At 35.5% G+C, this 18,218-nt stretch overlaps 1 protein-coding gene across 1 annotated transcript; it reads left to right on the top strand.

Annotated features, from left to right (window-relative positions):
* Positions 1-4,516: 4,516 nt before the first annotated feature.
* Positions 4,517-17,694, top strand: LOC133875844 (protein disulfide-isomerase 5-4-like). Its single transcript, XM_062314088.1, has 15 exons — positions 4,517-4,786; positions 9,079-9,169; positions 9,443-9,537; positions 10,315-10,372; positions 10,528-10,712; positions 10,847-10,904; positions 12,137-12,177; positions 12,326-12,400; positions 14,622-14,678; positions 15,257-15,323; positions 15,427-15,573; positions 15,907-16,128; positions 16,618-16,770; positions 16,863-16,940; positions 17,163-17,694. Exons 1-15 carry the CDS (start codon positions 4,746-4,748, stop codon positions 17,238-17,240), a joined length of 1,446 nt encoding a protein of 481 aa, XP_062170072.1. The 5' UTR covers positions 4,517-4,745; the 3' UTR covers positions 17,241-17,694.
* Positions 17,695-18,218: the final 524 nt, after the last annotated feature.

Genomic DNA, 18,218 nt, shown 5'->3' with positions numbered 1-18,218 from the left:
CCAATCGTTCTTTTACCATAGCAAAAGTTGAAATTATTTCCAACTCATCATCGGAGGAAGAATCATATTGAAGGCTATCAAGTTCAAGAATATGATCCATAGAGGGAAAGGATATTGAAATGGATTAAAATAAGTGAGACAATGAATCTATTTAAATTGAAAGAACACAAGCTTGGTTGTAAAATGGATGGAAAACAATAAGGCAATTGGTCTATTTAAATTTGTTCTTGAACACTCAGGTTCGATTGTGTTTCATGTTTCAACTACAAACTATAAATGTAAATTTAATTCACAACCACCATTGCCAACTGCCGACTAGTTTAATAGCTATAAATGTAGGAAGCGTATACACACGTTTTCACTTTTTACAGCTGTGGAGTACGCACAATTGATAGCAGTTGGCAACAAGACGCTGGTGCAATTTAATGACTATTAATGTTGTAATTAAGGATTTCTAGCTATCTGCGTACCAGCTTCAAGGGAAGGGAAAAAGTGAAAAACCATGTTTTGGATCAGAGGTTGGGCTTTGGTTCTCGCGTGGACTAGGAGCTTGTGGCTATTGAATTTGTTGATTTCTTGCTTGCATGTTCCTGTTCGTCAATTGAGGCTTACGAAATATCTCAGCAAAGCTACCCACCATGCAACTTTCACTTGTGTTGGGTATCATCCACAATACATCAACCCACCTTCTAGAACCTTCCCTTGAAATTTTTTTTTTCATTCCCAGCTGTTTTGATCAAACCATTTAAATGGTCATTTAATAGTTTTATGAACATAAAAACAAAGATATGAAGGGTTGATTGGGAGTTAGTTGGGAGTTGGTTGGTACAAAAAAGTAGGAAAGAGAAAAAAAGAATAAAGTAAGAGTAAAAAAAAGTATTTAATTGATATAGGGAAAGTTAAGGGAATCTATTGTGGGGTGTTTTTTTATAGGGAAACAAAAAGTAGTTTTGTTCCCTAAATTTAGGGAAAATGGTTGGGAATCTGCTGCTAGTGCTCTAATAGAAAAAAGATACATCAGCATATTACACCAAATGAAATTATGCACAGTATACACGATCAAAACCTCCATTAAAAAAAAAAAAAAAAAAACCTCCCTTCCTCAAATCAATCGACAAGCGAAGTCACCTTTCTCATTCAATTTGCATGCACCTAGTCACTGCCCATTCAACGGCAGTGTTTCTCAGATCTCTCAGTGGCTTTCGAATATTGAATAGGGAAAAGGGGGTTTTGTGAATGAGAATAACTTTTCAATTTCGATGGAAGTCCAATGCTAAAAAAGCTGATGGAGTGGTCTGGCCTGGGCGGTGGCAACGTGATCCAGTCCAAGTAATGCCGGTGTGGTCCCGCATGGGTGCTGGCGGCGTTTTCTGGCCTGGGTAATGCCGACAGCGTTCAGACCCACGTCCGAGGAGCAACGTTCAGTGCGTTCGGTTTGGCTTGGCTGTGGCAGCGTGGTTTGTTTACGTCGTGGATGGAAAATAGATTTATCAAGTGATTTATAATTATAGTACCATGGAGTGATTCGTAATTTAGGTCAATTTCATGAACCATTAGTGTAATTATCTCTATATATAAAAAAAAAAAAAAAAAAAAAAAAAAAAAAAAAAAAAAAACACAAAATATTTATTAAAAAATCATTAAACATTTCATGTATGGAGATCAGATCACTGCCTCTGTAAATTATTTTTCAGGTAAGAGACTTCCTATTTACATGTAAAAAAATGAAATAATTAACAACTAAAAAAAAATAGCCCGTGTGGTAGTCACTAGTGGCCAAACACTCTTTAATTAATTTATTTATTTTAAAATTCACGTAGTCATTTCAAACTACCATTCAATTTACAATGTCCCTTCAAACTTTTAATTTGGACAATGTTCCATCAAATTACAAAAAATAAAAAATAAAAAAATTAATGTTCTCCAATGTCGAAAAAAGTGTAAAAGTGGTAAGTGACATGTAAACTACCACATGATTGTCTACATTTTGATAATCGACGTAATGAGTATCACATAAACTATCACATCAATTTATAAGAAACTTATAATAAAAGTTATAATAGACCTACTACTACTCCTATCCAAATATCTCTTGTGCAGCGGAACAATTATCAGAATTTATTTTTCCAACATTTATCTATAAGAATATAAAGAAGAAAAGACAATTATAACACAAACTTTTCGTTTTGATTCTTTTATTTATTTTTTCTTTTAGTCTTGATCGGTGTGCAATTTTTTAAAAAATTGTGAATACAAAAAAGAACTATTTTTTTGAAACTATGTTTTAATGGTTAAGAAAATTTGAAAAAGAATTATAAAAAATTGAATAAAATCTAAGTAAAGTTGATACTTAAAAAAAAGTATTTGAAAAACCTCTCTCACCTAAACATGCCGTTAAGCAACTCTAACACGAACTTGTTGTAGAATAAAATGTGCCTAATAGCAACGGTGACTATAATAATACCAAAACAAATAAAAATAAAGACAATTTTAGAACAAGTTTAGAACTATGATCGGTAATCTTTGTAACAATCGGCGAATTCAAAATGGCATTAGAGAATTAGAGTTTAATATAAACGAGTTCAAATCATAAAAGAGTCGAGCCATTTAATCTGTTTAATAAGCGAGAAAATCACGGGTCAACTTGCTTTATTATATTATAAAATTATATATATATATATATATATATATATATATATATATATATATATATATATATATATATTTAATAAATACAAATTAAAACGAGCCAAACAAGTCACTCATTTTTAAGTCATTTAATAACGAGACAAACAGATTTTGTTAGGTCATTCTCAAGCCGTATTCAGATTGACTAGACCAGCCAACTCAAATTGTCAGCCATTATTGTATGAATATAATTAGAACAACTTCAGTTTAGTAGATTAAGAATATTCGCTTAAAAGACAAAAAAAAGTAGATTAGCATGTGTGGTAGGACCTACGTGTAATGCAACTGACGATCACACGCGACAATTTGAGGCAATTATAGCCATATTCCGTGCTTCGACCCCTGCGCCTTTTTAGAGTAATAATTGAATACAATTTAAAGATACAATTTTTTACCACTTTGTCATATTAGTAAGGTGATTCTCTACTTTAATTTATTTTTAAAAAATAAAAAAACTTAAAAAATAGTGGGGGATCACCTTGCCACATAGGTAAAGTGGTAAAAAATTATATCTTTAGGTGGTATTTAATTATTACTCATCCTATGTATGTATGTTTTCTCTAACCTTAATACAAGGACCATTTTTTACCCTAAAAAAAAAAAAAAAAAAAAAAGAAAGAAAAAAATAAAGAACCATTTTTTACCGTTCACAAAGGGGCCGGTTTAGGGATTAAAAATCTATTATCATTGAAGGAAACTCTCCGTCGGTTGTCCACGCTCTAAAGCATCATTTTCGGTTTTTTTTTTTTTTTTTTTTTTTTTTTTTTTTTTATATATATATATATATATATATATATATAAAAATTGAACCAGAAAAGGGTTACACGAGAGATTCTTCTTCCCTTTTTTGTGTTAGAATATTTGGAATATTTTTTATTTCAGCTTTGATATATTTTCTATATATGTGTATGTTATAGTTGTCTCAAGCAAGTGGTGCATTTCTAAAAATAAATTATTTTAAAAGTTAAATTTTAATTTTATTAAGAGAAATAGATAATTGCATCATTGGTTTTTGAAGTTGGCCTAAATTATAAATCACTTTCTATAGTACAAAAAATTCATAAAAGGTAACTGTAGTAAACTATAATTATAATTCACTCTTTGAACCTGTTTTATAATTTAGGCCAACTTCAAAATATTGTTAAAAAAATCAAGGTCTCACTACACTCTTTCTACTATCTCTCACATTATTGGTTCACATAGACAATGATAATATAGGAATGGAATTATGGAATGAGAGTGTACAATCAAGCATTTCTCTTTTATTAAATACTTACTTGAGGTGCTTTTGGGATTGTAATTTCATTAGACAAAAAGTGCGATTTAAAACCAAATCGCAAAAAATGAATCGTTTGGGAATTGCATTTTTGAAAAATTGCGATTTGAAAACGCAGAAAACAGTTTTTTCAAATCGCAGTAAATGTGGTGCTTTTTTGAAAACGCAAAATTTTAAAGACAAACCTGGAATTTTAAAGGCCAAAATGCAATTTTGCTAAATACTTGACTGCATTTTTAAAAATTATTTTTCAAATCACATATTTTAAGATCGTTATTTTTAAATCACACTTTTTAAAATCGCGTCGCAAACTCAAACAGATCCTTACATTTTTAAAAATTACAATTTTAAATCGCACCATATTTTTCAAATTGAACGGCAAAACCAATCGAACAGCGAGCAATCCTAATTCCTACAGATTCAGAAATTCTAAAGATAGACGTGCGGACAGTTTTGATAGACCATTTTTGTATTTAACTCTTTAAATAATAATATGATAAACGCGCGGACACTACAGTGATGGTACTGTCCAAAAAGATCCTCAAGGAAGCACACCCAATATCCGCTTATAACGGAAAAGTCAGAGCGAGAGAGACAGAGAGATACACACAAAAAAAGAAAAAGAAAAAAGAGCAATTGAAAATCGAGTGCACGTTAAGCTCATTCGCTCCCCAACTCCTAATAGATCTGAGGATATGCCTTCACATTCTGTGATTTGATATCTACCTCTCTCTCTCTCTACCTCCCGCTCGCCCGTCTGAGAATCAGAATTCTCGCAACCATGATTTCCTCCAGCAAGATCAAATCCGTCGATTTTTACAGGTCAGATCTCTCTTCTCCTTCTTGCCAATTCCACATTTCCTTTTCTTTAATCTCTGCTACAAACGCCAACTGGTTTTCTCTGTGTCTTTTGTTTTGTGAATTGTGTTGTCTATATGTGATGCTCGGAACGTTGTGGTTGGATCGGGAACTGTTTTTTTTTTTTCTTCGGATTTTTATGTATTTTTCTAATAAATTGAGATCGTCCGTGTGTCTCTTATTATACCAGTGTTTTATGCATGTATGCATATGAAAGGAATTATCCGAACTTTTTTCTGGCCTCGTTGAGAAATCGGACGGTGATATGAGGTCTTTTTAGCATTGGGACTATGAATGTGAGTGAGCTTGAATATGTAACTGATATTACACTGTGATTCTAAGTAGGGAGGGGTTTGTTTTTAGGTTCTCGAATTATCAAATTGATCGCCAGAGTTTGTGAAGAACAATTTGATAGTGGATAATTTTGCATGGGAGACTCATGGTAGTTGTTTGAATCTTATCATTCATGCATGATAATTTTGGAAGGTTTGGTCTTCGATGGAAAATGTGTTTTCTACTAGATGTGTTTTTCCCCAGGAGAAATTACATTTTACCGTGTAAAACATGTTTATACTAGAAAAAATGAACCTCCCCCAAATTTAGTTTGTAAAACATGGCTTCCTTGTAGACAGGTTCAAGGTATAAAGTCAATATGTTTAACCAAGAACTAATCATACTATGCCATTTTAGGATTAATTGTACACTTTCACGAACACTATCATCCTGTATAGCCAAATTGACTTTCTCCTTTACAATGCAAAAAATCTTAATAATAATTATAATAATGGTTATTGATTTTTTTTTTTTTTTTTTTAAATGAATGAATAATTGGTAAAATGAGGTAAGGTGTAAAAAGGTTTACCGACATGGTATTTTCCAAGTGGTGAGGAGGTAATGGGTGCTCAATATGTTTTTGGATAAGATCTTGATGGGTTTAACTGCTACAAATTAAACTTTAGGGAGGTTTCGTGTTTTCCAACCAAATCAAAGCATGTATTTCCTCTCTTCTCTTCTTCACACTGGAAATTTGGCATACGGATAGAGGAGTTAATTTATTCATGCAATTGTGCCAATAGATGCTAGTAGCATGTAGGGATTATGATGGTATTGGTGTTGGAGCTGGACACTGCTATTAGAGTGGATATATTTTGATGTGGATATAGTTATATGAACAAGGGTGGTGTGCCGAGAGGAAACAAAAAGCTGGGCTCTGTGATGAAAAAGTAATATATTTATAGGAAATATACACGTTCCAGGAATTCGGTGACGTTTAGTATTTGGAAGCAATGTTGCCTATGTTACCTACCAATTTATAATATCTGTACGACTGAAGATCCTTTTTTAATATTTATTTATTTATTTCGGACTGGGGGGGGGGGGGGGGGGGGGGTGTGTGTGTGGAGTATATCCTCTCCGACACAAAATAAACGTACAATAAAACCACAAGAATCTGAAATGTTAAGAAAGGTCCAAGTTAGTTTAAGGCCCCAAGTTCCTAGCTTTAAAGATTGAGAGAACAAGTTCCACTCTGAGTGAGTACTCTTGAAACAACACTTAATGTGCACGGATTCTTTGCTTCAAATGCTTTTTATTTTTTGATAAGTAATAATAGTTTTATTGAAAGCGTAAGGCGCTCCTACGTACACTAGAAGTATACAACAGGAAACACCTAACTAGAAAGCGAAAAAGAAGCAAGAAATTCAGCAAAGCTGATTGATAATGGGTACAAATAAGCCATCGACCAGACATACAAGGTATGGAGAAACAACTCTAACACCTCCTCTAGGGAGCTCTCTAGATTCTCAAAACACCTAAGGTTTCGTTCTCTCCAAATACACAAAAAAAGGCAAATAGGCACCATCTTCCAAGAAGTAGCGCTCCCAGATCTCCCAGACTTCCACCAACAAGCAACTAAGTCAAGCACACTCCTAGGCATGACCCAAGAAATACCAAAGCGAGAGAAAATGTTGTTCCATAGAGCTGATGCCACATCACAATGCAGAAGAATATGGTCCACTGATTCCCCATCCCGCTTGCAAAGACAGCATCTATCAACAATAATTATGTGCTTCTTCCTGAGATTGTCCAAGGTAAGAATTCTGCCCAGAGTTGCAGACCAAGTGAAGAAAGCTGCCCTCGGAGGAGCCTGAGACCGCCACACACTCTTCCATGGGAACCGACTACCTCTAGAACACATCATAGAACCAAAATAAGACTTCACGCTGAACACACCTGTCTTGGACGAGACCCATATAGGACAATCTGCCCTCTCAAAATTCACCTTGGTAGAGTCCAGTACCTGAAAGAAAGAGGCAAAAACATCGACTTCCCAATCATGAGCCTTTCTAACAAAGCTCACGTTCCATTGAATGGACCCGCCCAAACTCTCCAAGTTATCAGCCACTGACGCATCCTTCACCCGAGCAATGCCAAAGAGATCAGGAAACACTTCTTTCAGAATCGTATCTCCACACCACAAGTCATGCCAAAATCTAATCCTACTCCCATCCCCCACCTCATATCTCAGGAATTTGGAGAAATTCTCCCAACCTTTCCTTATAAACTTCCATAACCCTACTCCAAACGCCCCAGCAACCTCTCGGGAGCACCACCCACCCCACAAACTCCCATACTTGGAATCCACCGCGCCTCTCCACCAAGCATCTCTATCCATGCCATAGCGCCATATCCATTTACCTAGCAATGCGCGGTTGAACATAACCAAATTTCTAATGCCAAGCCCCCCATTCGAAATTGGAGTACAAACCTTCTCCCAACTCACCAAATGGTATTTAAATTCTTCACCCATTCCACCCCAAAGAAAATCGCGTTGTAACTTCTCAATGCGCGATGCAACACTCACCAGAATAGGGAACAGAAACATATAGTACGTAGGTAAGTTAGAGAGCGTACTCTTGATAAGGGTCACTCTCCCTCCCTTAGAGAGATATAACCTTTACCAACTAGCCAACCGTTTTTCAACCTTCTCAATAACTCCATCCCAAATACGAGTAGACTTGTAAGAAGCCCCCAAAGGAAGACCCAAATACATCACTGGCAAATAAGCAACTTCACACTCCAAAATGTCGGCTAACCTTCCCACATCGACGACATTCCCCACTGGAATAATACTGGATTTGTCCAAGTTAACCTTAAGACCCGAGACAGCCTCAAATAAGAGCAAGAGACATTGCAAAGACCAAAGCTTGGAGGAGCTAGCATCACAGAAAATCAATGTGTCATCAGCGAACAAAAGGTGGGAAAAAGAAGCATGGCCCACTCTGAACCCATCCAACATACCCCCACTCACCACCGCAGTAATCATACGACTCAGCGCCTCCATAACAAACACAAACAAAAGGGGAGACAAAGGGTCTCCTTGCCTTAGGCCTCGAGAGCTACTGAAAAAGCCGTTAGGCGAGCCGTTAACTAGCACCGAAAACTTTGCAGAAGAAATGCAACGAGCTATCCACGAACACCATTTACCCCCAAAGCCGCATCTCCTCAACATATACAATAGAAAATCCCAATTAACGTGATCATAAGCTTTTTCTAAATCCATTTTGCAAACGACTCCTGGCTCCCTTGATTTAATACGACTATCAAGGCATTCATTCGCAATAAGGATTGGATCAAGAATCTGCCTCCCTTTGATGAAAGCACTTTGAGATTTGGAGATAACCTTGTCCATTACCGTCTTCAATCTGTTAGCCAAAACTTTAGCAATAATCTTATAGATACCTCCTACAAGGCTTATGGGCCGGAAATCTTTGAGAGACAAAGCTCCTGGAGTCTTAGGAATAAGAGCAATAAACGAAGCATTCAGACTCTTCTCAAATACTTCTCTAGCATGAAACTCAGAAAAAACCTCCATAATGTCCAAGCGCAAAACCTCCCAACAAGCTTGGAAAAAAGTCTGATATCCATGCTATGAACCTGATATCCATGCTTTCATTACACTGTAGTGAAGTGAATCAAGTGATTGACTACTAAGCAATTACATACATACGAATATAACTAACAGAGAATAGAGATGGAGAATAATTAATATCTCTCTTTAAAGTTTTCCTATGGGTAGAAGAAAAGAGACCTAGGTGACAAGATGAAAAACCCAACTTCTGGTCTTTTTTCTTTTTCCTTTCCCTTTTGTTTGATAAGTTGCAGCAAAGTAAATGTTTGGTATACATTGTTTTTTACGTAAATCATAATGATATTTTATGAATTTATTTAAGCCACTTATTCTTTTCTGTCTGCAGGAAAATTCCAAGAGATTTGACAGAGGCATCATTATCAGGTGCAGGATTATCCATAGTAGCAGCACTGTCCATGATGTTTTTATTTGGAATGGTAGGTAGCTTTTGCCTCCTTATCTGGAAATTTATGGGCTTGATATGCAGATAATTTAGTCTTCATTGCATTCTGAGGTTGATGATTAAATCTAATCTTTTATAGATAAGACTTTTATCTATTCTTGTGATTCATTTTAACTTCCTAGATGACAGTACACCTGTGTTTGTCATTTTTTTTCCCTTTTTTTTTTTTTGCAGACTGTTATGTGACTATTTTGCATTTAGTAGTAGGTTTTGTTTCTTTATGTAAATAACGTTGTTCATTTTACAGGAATTGAATAATTATTTGACTGTTAGCACATCTACGGCTGTTATAGTTGATACAAGTTCTGATGGAGACTTCTTACGCATTGATTTTAATATCAGGTAGAATTCTATGGCATTAGTTGACATTCTTAGTTGGTTATGAAATTCTTGTGAACCATCTTTGAGATAGATAAATGCTTGCGTCTTATGCGCGTGCACGCGCACACACAAAAACATGCATGTATAATATCTTTGCTGTTCGCAATCATAGCTTTGTTGAGTCTACTGCTAAATATCACACATCCTTTATGCATGAAGCATGGGTTAATGTGTGGGGTGGGACTTGGGCCTGGTTTTGATAGTATTAGTTAGTTGATGCCTTGATTTGCTGTTGATGAGATACTGGGGTTTAGGTGACAATTTTTTTCAAAATAAAAGAAGGCACTTTTTTACTTCTAAGATTTAAACACCGAGTCATGTGATAATCAGTATAAGACTGATTATACAAAGACGTGTTTATGCATGTAGTATATACAAACATATATTGAGTGGTATTGATATCATTTGTGGGGGGGGGGGGGGGGGGGGGGGGGGTGTTATGAATTTAAAGATGTCAAAGCATTGATTGACAGGTGAAGCTAAGGTCTCTTGGTCATGATGTTTCTGGGTTTGGGAGAACTTGTAATATTAGAAGGCCCCCTCCTTTTTTTTTTCTGAGGCTAAATGAAGGTTCCTGTTATAAGGCATTTCCTACTATGTTGCCAGCAATGTTATTTTAAATCTGTATTCTCCTTCTTCCAAATATATGCAAATAATACCGACTAATATGGCTAACCTCTCTCTTTCTCTCTCTTGTTAATTTTGTTGACTAGTTCCTTCTCTATTATTGTCTTGTAGTTTTCCTGTCCTCTCATGTGAATTTGCATCGGTCGACGTGAGTGATATCTTGGGAACAGTAAGTGTCTATTATTCCGTTTGTTTCATTGATTACTTCTACAAAATGATGTAATTTGTCCCTTTTCTATTTTTCTCAATATAGTGTAATCTGGCCTGATTTTTTATTTTTTTATGAATAATAATGGGCCTGATTCTGTGACCTTCTACCTTCAGAACAGGTTGAATATAACAAAAACAATTCGCAAGTTTTCTATAGATCCAAATTTAAGACCCACTGGTGTTGAGTTTCACTCGGGACCAATTTCTCATCACATTAAGCATGGGGATGAAGTTGATGAAGAACCTGTTGAAGGTTCTGTTCCACTAACAGCTCAAAATTTTGATAAATATTCTCATATGTAAGTGGATTGCTTCTGAGTTTCAGGCTTTTAATTAATTATCTTTTTTAAGTATCTGATTGTTGAGAATCTCCTTGTAATGTAACAATTATGGTGGTGCCTCCCTTGATTCGTGCTAAACAATTCTTTTTCAGGCATCAGATTTTGGTAGTTAATTTTTTCGCTCCTTGGTGCTACTGGAGCAATCGCCTGGTATTATTATCTTAATGAATACTCAGTTATTATCTTGGAATTTTTTATTTTACAACTTCACTGCTGCTTAATTAAATGATAGCGGCCTAATTGGCTCTACGTTTGCAGACTCCATCTGTGTGAACTATCATTATGGAAATAAATTGTGGATTCCATTATCTATTAAAGTAGTCCATTTGTTTTGTTTGATATGATTCAGTTTGATATAATGAATTTCCACTGCATTGCACATCTTTGGATCTGAATATGTCTATGATGCATTGCAAAAAGGAATTTAGAGCTCAATTCAACTTGCATTTAGTGAAGTAGTCACAGTACAATAAGGGAGAATTTAGAATCCCATATCTTTTAACAGTTATCTTGTGAAGGTTTGGTCATCAAACCATTTGCTTTAGCTAATGGTATTCCTATGATTTTACTGAACCAAATGCCACACTGGGCACATGCCAGGTAATTAACTGCCATCCAATTAAGAGTGGTGGTGATGACGAATTTCACTCATTCGAACACCCAAGCTTACAGTGGTGCTTACAGAGGACTGACTTGCCTCAGACATACTTTATTCACTGAAATATGTAATTTGTAGCTGATGGACCAAAGGAAAAGAACAACTAAAAAAAGAGGGACTGATTTATAAAAAAAAAAAAGAGGGACTGAATGTTTTTCCACTCCCCCAACTAGCTATTTTTCAATATACCCTCTTATCCATCTCCTGCTGCTACGTCAACACAAAACGACATTAAATCTCAAGCTGCCTTTCTGTTTGAATTGCTTGGTTGTTTATGTCAACTGCGGATAAGATCAAGCAAGAAAGAAGTCAGGAACAGTTGCAACTTGCCAGTTGCAGTGAGTACTAGTCTAGATATGTCTGATTTGTTAGCGACAGGTGAAATTTCCTCTTAGGAAGCTTGTTTTGCTCTCATTTTCTATGTGAGTCACTCTGGACGCATAGGTGTGCATCTTTCTATGTGCCAGAGTCATGTTGTAATATGTTGAACATCTGCTTGTAACATGAAAAATGTCAACTATCATTTTTGTTTTGTTCAACCCATGGGTCCCCGCGCTTTATTTTGTGTGAAATCTCACTGGTAAAAAAATCATTTGTAGTTTGTCAATTGTTTGCTTGTTGTCCACTAGTTGAATAACTAAATGCTTTTAGTTGATTAATACATTTTTATATGGATGCTCTCCATCTCTAATAGATACTTGCCTCATTTTCTTTTTCTGTTTAGAAACCAGCATGGGAAAAGACGGCAAAAACAATAAGAGAAAGGTTTTTCACTTTCCAGCTTATATTGTTTCCTGTCCTTGTAATGAATTTTGCATATATATACTTTGTCCTCCCATCTATGACATCGATGTACTAGCCTTATTTTCGCTCCATGCTACGCAGCATCTCATATGTGCACTTATTTATCCAGATATGATCCAGAGTTGGATGGACGGATTCTTTTGGGAAAGGTAGATTGCACTCAAGAACCTGACTTGTGTAGGAGGTACTTTCTTGGTTTATCCTTTCTTACTTTCAGCTTTCTTTACTTTTTGTGTGGTTCAAATTTTAGGTTCAATTTTAACTAGTTCTGGCCCTATATTTTTCGTTAAATGTATGCAAAAATCTATATATATGACTCCATTTTTCTCAGACTGCTGAGGCACTGGATTTATCCATATAATTGGATACTGATCCTTATAGAATCAGTTTAATCTGCTTGTTGCCGGTGACTCAGGCTTTATTTGGTGGGGAGGATGGAAATGTAGGAGGAAATAAAAGGCGGGAATTTATGGAAACAAACCAAGGATATAGGGCTATAAATAAATCAGTCTGTTCGACAACCCGCTCGTTTAAACTCGATTTGAACTCGAGTCTTGAGTGCAGAAACCCGCTCGTGACTATAGAAATCCGTTCGATTATTAAGTTATACATACCCGACTCGTTCGATGAAACTTGATTAAGGCTCGCGAGCTTAGCTCATATACACATAATTAGTGTAAACATATAGTAACTTAGTATCACCAACATATTAAGTTATTAATTAGTTGGTTAATATATACTAACTTAATATTACTAAGCAACTAACTATGTAAGCATAGTTAAGTAGTTAACTATAGCCTATAGGAAAGTATATACTAAATAAGCATATAGTATACTAGCTAAGTAAATATAGTATTACATATTAATTATAATACTTTGATAATAGTATTTAGTATGTTAAACTAACATATTAAGTTATTAATAGTTAGTATATAACAATATAACTATATTGAATGGTTAGTATATAAGTATGCAACTATATATATATATATATATCACATCACACGTGATTAACGATAGTTATATACTATACTTATACTATAGTTAATTAGCTATATATAGTATATAGACTTGCTACTTGCTCACATTATACATATACTATAGTTTATACTCTCTAGTTATATATAATAACATATTGTTTATTTGTTACATATAGACTATAGTTATGTATTATATTTTATAATATGCATTATATAGTTACATATTATACATTTATGCTATAGATAAAGGTATAAATGTTGTTCACAAACTAGAGCTTGAACTTCGCTTAGATCACACATTAAAAAATTTCCTTCCCTTGTTTGGTAGGACAGAAGAAGGGGAGGAAAGAAAAAGTACTTCATTTTAAATTACCGCTATTTCTTTATATTATTGATTTAAAATTTATTAGTCAGGGTAATTTTTTTTTATATTATTTTTTTCTCATTCAAAATCTCTCCTATTTTCTTCCCACATTTGGTGAGTTTTGGTGGGCCAAGGTGGAAAACACCCACCTTCCCCTTTGTCCTTCATTCCTATTTTTATCTCATATCAAACAGTGAAAAACTCTTGTTCATCCTACGTTTCTTTCCTCCCTCTTCCGTTCTCCTCCTAACAGACAATCAGAGTCGGTAAGAAAATCCGAAAGGAAGAGTCCCCTCTTCATACAGATTCACTTGGGAAACATTTTTATTAAAATTAAACTAGAATCAGAACTGGTTTGGATGGGGCTGCAAACTATTGTGATCGAAATATTGCTAGCTATGCTATCAATTTTTTCATGGCTTATTGATAACAAGGCTTGTAATGAATGATTATTTCAATATTCTTCATCCTAAAAAATATATTTGTGAATTATGATGGTTTTATGGATGAAGCTGTTATATTTATTTCAAAAAGTTACAAGATTACTTTTTAGATTTTTTTTTTAAATTTTTTATTTCTGTGAATTTTTTTGGGGGACAAGGGGGGCGGGGAGAGAGTGGGTGGTTTGGGGGGATTACTCTATTGCTAGAGTTTTGATGCTTGGCTATTCCACAATTTAGGGGCCATTGTATAATTTTCATAGGTCTTTATGGTATTTGGTTTGGATGACCTCTTTGTATTAGCTGGTTTTTGTTTCTCTAGTAAATATCATGTGCACATTATACAAGGACTTATGGTAACTACTCTGTGTGATCTTCTCATGCTTATTCTAAATAAATTCTAGTAATAATGAGATGAAGATATTTTGTATCTCCTTTGTGAGAATTGTGGCGACTTCTTTACTTTATCAAGAAAAAAAAAAATAGTGGCCGACTTCTGAATTACTTATGCAGTTCATAGTTTTATGTTGGATTACAACTTTGTTTATTTTTCTTATGCTTTTCCTCTGCTTAGTTTCTCACCTTTGTGCTATTGTTCCTAACTTCACCTTTACTGTTTAGGCATCATATACAAGGCTATCCTTCAGTTCGCATTTTTCGTAAAGGAAGTGATGTTAGGTAAATAATTTATCTTTCTGTTTATGCATACCACCATTCTCAAGCGATGTTCAGTGATTTTTTATAGCTTGCATAAATTTGCACATTTTACTCTTTGTGCTTTCAGTTATTGAAGAGGTTTTTATCATATGCTTCATATTCACATCCATTGTCGATTCAATCTATAAAAGGTTCATCATTGTATTCCCATAAAATGGGAAGGAGAATGAGGTCATGGGTTCAAAAATTACTAGATACGTGTTTAAGTTATCAATGAAAAATATGTTTATGATTGTGTCTTTTAATCTAATTTGCCCCTGCATGTCTAAGTAAGTTCTATAGAACAGCAATTGTAATTTTTTTTTTTTTTTAATTTTTTATGAATAACAGCAATTGTAATTGTTATGTCTGCATTAAGAATTAACTGGTTCTAATTTGAAATTGTATTGCCATAGGGTTGTTTTGCATGGTTAGCAGCATGTTTTGCTCATTCCATAAGCATTTATGCTCCATATATCATACGAGTAGCATCAGAGTTTTCATCTCTGCCTGTATTCTGCAATTCTAATTCCTTCTTGTTTGACTTTCGTCTGTCACAGGGATGACCATGGACACCATGACCATGAATCTTATCATGGAGATCGAGATGAAGATAGCTTGGTTAAGGTACAGAAGCAATTTGGTTTGCTTTAGAATCACTTTCTTCCAAGTTTTGTGTTTGGCTTTCCTCTAGTCCAAGACACATTAAGGGTGTCACATGGCCTTGCAGACAATGGAAGCTTTGGTTGCATCTATTCCACTGGAGTCTAAGAAGCTAGCTTTGGAGGGGAAGTCTGAAAATGTGTCAGAGAATGCTAAAAGACCTGCACCATTGACAGGAGGGTGTAGAATTGAAGGATATGTGCGAGTTAAAAAGGTAATTTCCTATAAATATGGAAATTCATAGAAGTATTGCTTGGATATTTTACAGTTATCCATAAGCAAACTGTTATTGCAATAGAACTCTTTTGTAGCTTCAGAGTTTCCTGATGTGAGCATGCCTAGAGATGCTTCACATCCTTGAAATTGCTCTGAAAATGAAAGTATTCGGCAATAATAACACATCACTGTGTTGGTTACAGTAACTATACTTATGCTCTCAACATATTCTGGCCATTCCTTGGACCTGCAAATCGGGCCCAAAGTGTAACACCTAGCTGTTTTTATTTGGGTGTAAAGTTTCAAATAAAAACTGTCTTGCTCTCTGCAGGTTCCAGGAAACCTTATCATCTCAGCTCGTTCAGGAGCCCATTCGTTTGATCCTACTCAAATGAATATGTCACATGTCATATCCAATCTTTCTTTTGGTCGGAAGGTTGCGCCTAGGGTGATGAGTGATGTGAAGCGCTTGATACCTTATCTTGGTAGAAGTCATGACAGGTTGAATGGGCAAGCATTCATTAATCATCGTGATTTGGGTGCAAATGTTACTGTAAGTTCAGTTTTATTTTTGCTTCTCTAATCTTCTTCACATGCTCAGCCATCATCATGTAATTATTTTATCTGCTTTACGTGTGAAAGAGATCGGCAATGTTTTGCACATGTACAAGGAAAATAGCATATATGTGAAGAATATGCTAAGCACAGGGGATATGAATTCAAAGTGTCCAGAAAAATCTTATATATCAATATGGGAATTGGTGGATGAAGATAGTCTGCACCCATGATGTACAATGTTTAATTCCCACAATTTTTTCAAGGACCGGAACCAATTTTGAATCCATTTGTTCCATATATTTTATCTGAAATAGAAATTATGGTTAGTTGTTGCTGAATGGGGTAAATCATTCTATTTGGGTTCCCCTTATCTGGTGAAAATCAGCTTACAAGAGATTCATTATGTGTGGTCTTTGCACGTGGATGATATTTTGATGTTCAAGCGCTATTTCGACATATATTTATCAGATTACTTCATTTGCAGATCGAGCATTATCTTCAAATAGTTAAAACGGAGGTGATAACAAGAGGATCTCATAAATTAGTTGAGGAGTACGAGTACACAGCTCACAGCAGTTTGGCGCAGAGCATACATATACCCGTTACAAAATTCCATTTTGAGCTTTCTCCGATGCAGGTTTGGTAACAAAATATAGAGCATTCATGTATTAGATATTACTCCCTGCTTCTCATTTCAAATTTTCTTTCTTCTCTTCTCCTCTTTGTCAGGTTTTAATAACTGAGAATCGAAAGTCCTTTTCACATTTTATCACAAATGTCTGCGCAATTATTGGGGGTGTTTTCACGGTTGGTATCTTATGATTCTTCTTTGATCCTCGAATCATTTTATGGTCCAGATTAGATTTTACAGCATCTAACGGTGTACATTTTGCTGCATCATTAAATGCTTGTGAAATCTAATCTAGACCATAAAATGGTTACTCTCCATTTCAAGGGAAATGAAGAGAATCCTGTTCCAACTCTTTACATCTTATTGCCGGTATCAATTGACTACACTTTGTGTTTCAGGTTGCTGGAATCGTGGATTCCATTCTGCACAACACCATTAGAGTGATGAAGAAAGTAGAATTAGGGAAGAATTTTTGATAGATAGGTGAGATTTTTAAGCGGAAAAGAAATTCAGATTTTCCCGGACTCCCATACCCTAGTGACGGTCATTCGCAATTTATTCCGCTATAAATGTACAATGAAGCATGAGAACTGTTAGCCATTCTAGTTGCTATCACAGGAAGTGATTTGGAAGAAGGAATCTGAGCTTAATGGTTGCATGCGATCTTTTTCCTCCCTTTAATTTTTCTTTCTAGTTTCTAGTTTCTACTAAAGCTTAGCTTGAAATAGTACGGATGGTGGTGAGTTGGTTGTGGAACGTGGACAATGGTAGTGAAATGACCTTGGCTGGTTGGGCTGCCCCTTGGCTGTGGGGAGACAAATGTATTTTTGGTCCAATCCTATACGTGCTACATGTTCTTCCTCAATTTGGAGTAATGTATTTACTTCCATAATTTTTTTTTTTTTCTATGGGTTAGTGATATTAATGCTCCGTTTGTTTCGACGTAAAATAATTTCCGTCGTAAAATAATTTCGACGAAATCATTTTCAGAAAAAATGATTTTCTCGAAAATATTTTTCGGTGTTTGGCTCGCACGAAAAAATTACAAAATGCAAAAATCAGATTTTGACAAATGTCACCGGAATCCGGTAACGTCCGGTCGCCGTTGCTGGATTTCGGAGAGAAAGTTTGACCGGATCCGGCCAAAATGGCCAGATCAATTGCTGAATCAAGTCATATTCGGCCGGAATCTTCTAGATTCGGCCCGATCAATGGCAGGATCCAGTCATATCCGGCCGGATTCGTCCAAATCCGGCCGGATCCCGGCTGTTTTGGCCAAATCCGGCCGGATTCCGGTGGTCGGCATCCGGCACCGGCAGGATACTAGCGACCGGACGTTGCCGGACTCCAGCGCCGGTTGGATTCCGACGATCGACAATTTGTTAAATTTTGACAATCGGATATCAAACGTGCGTGTAAGAACGAAAAGTTTAATTTTGAAAAACGATATACGG

This window comes from Alnus glutinosa, chromosome 8 (assembly GCF_958979055.1).
Source record: "Alnus glutinosa chromosome 8, dhAlnGlut1.1, whole genome shotgun sequence".
NCBI lineage: Eukaryota > Viridiplantae > Streptophyta > Magnoliopsida > Fagales > Betulaceae > Alnus > Alnus glutinosa.
Note: the sequence above shows the minus strand (reverse complement) of the source record. Positions and strands in the feature narration are given on the sequence as shown.

What these genes read in the sequence shown, in the direction of transcription:
- LOC133875844 (XM_062314088.1), top strand. Translation starts at nt 4,746, where the DNA reads ATGATTTCCTCCAGCAAGATCAAATCCGTCGATTTTTACAG. An exon ending in ATGAAGATAGCTTGGTTAAG is followed by an intron (nt 15,324 to 15,426) that starts GTACAGAAGCAA and finishes ATGGCCTTGCAG; the next exon opens with ACAATGGAAGCTTTGGTTGC. An exon ending in GATATGTGCGAGTTAAAAAG is followed by an intron (nt 15,574 to 15,906) that starts GTAATTTCCTAT and finishes TGCTCTCTGCAG; the next exon opens with GTTCCAGGAAACCTTATCAT.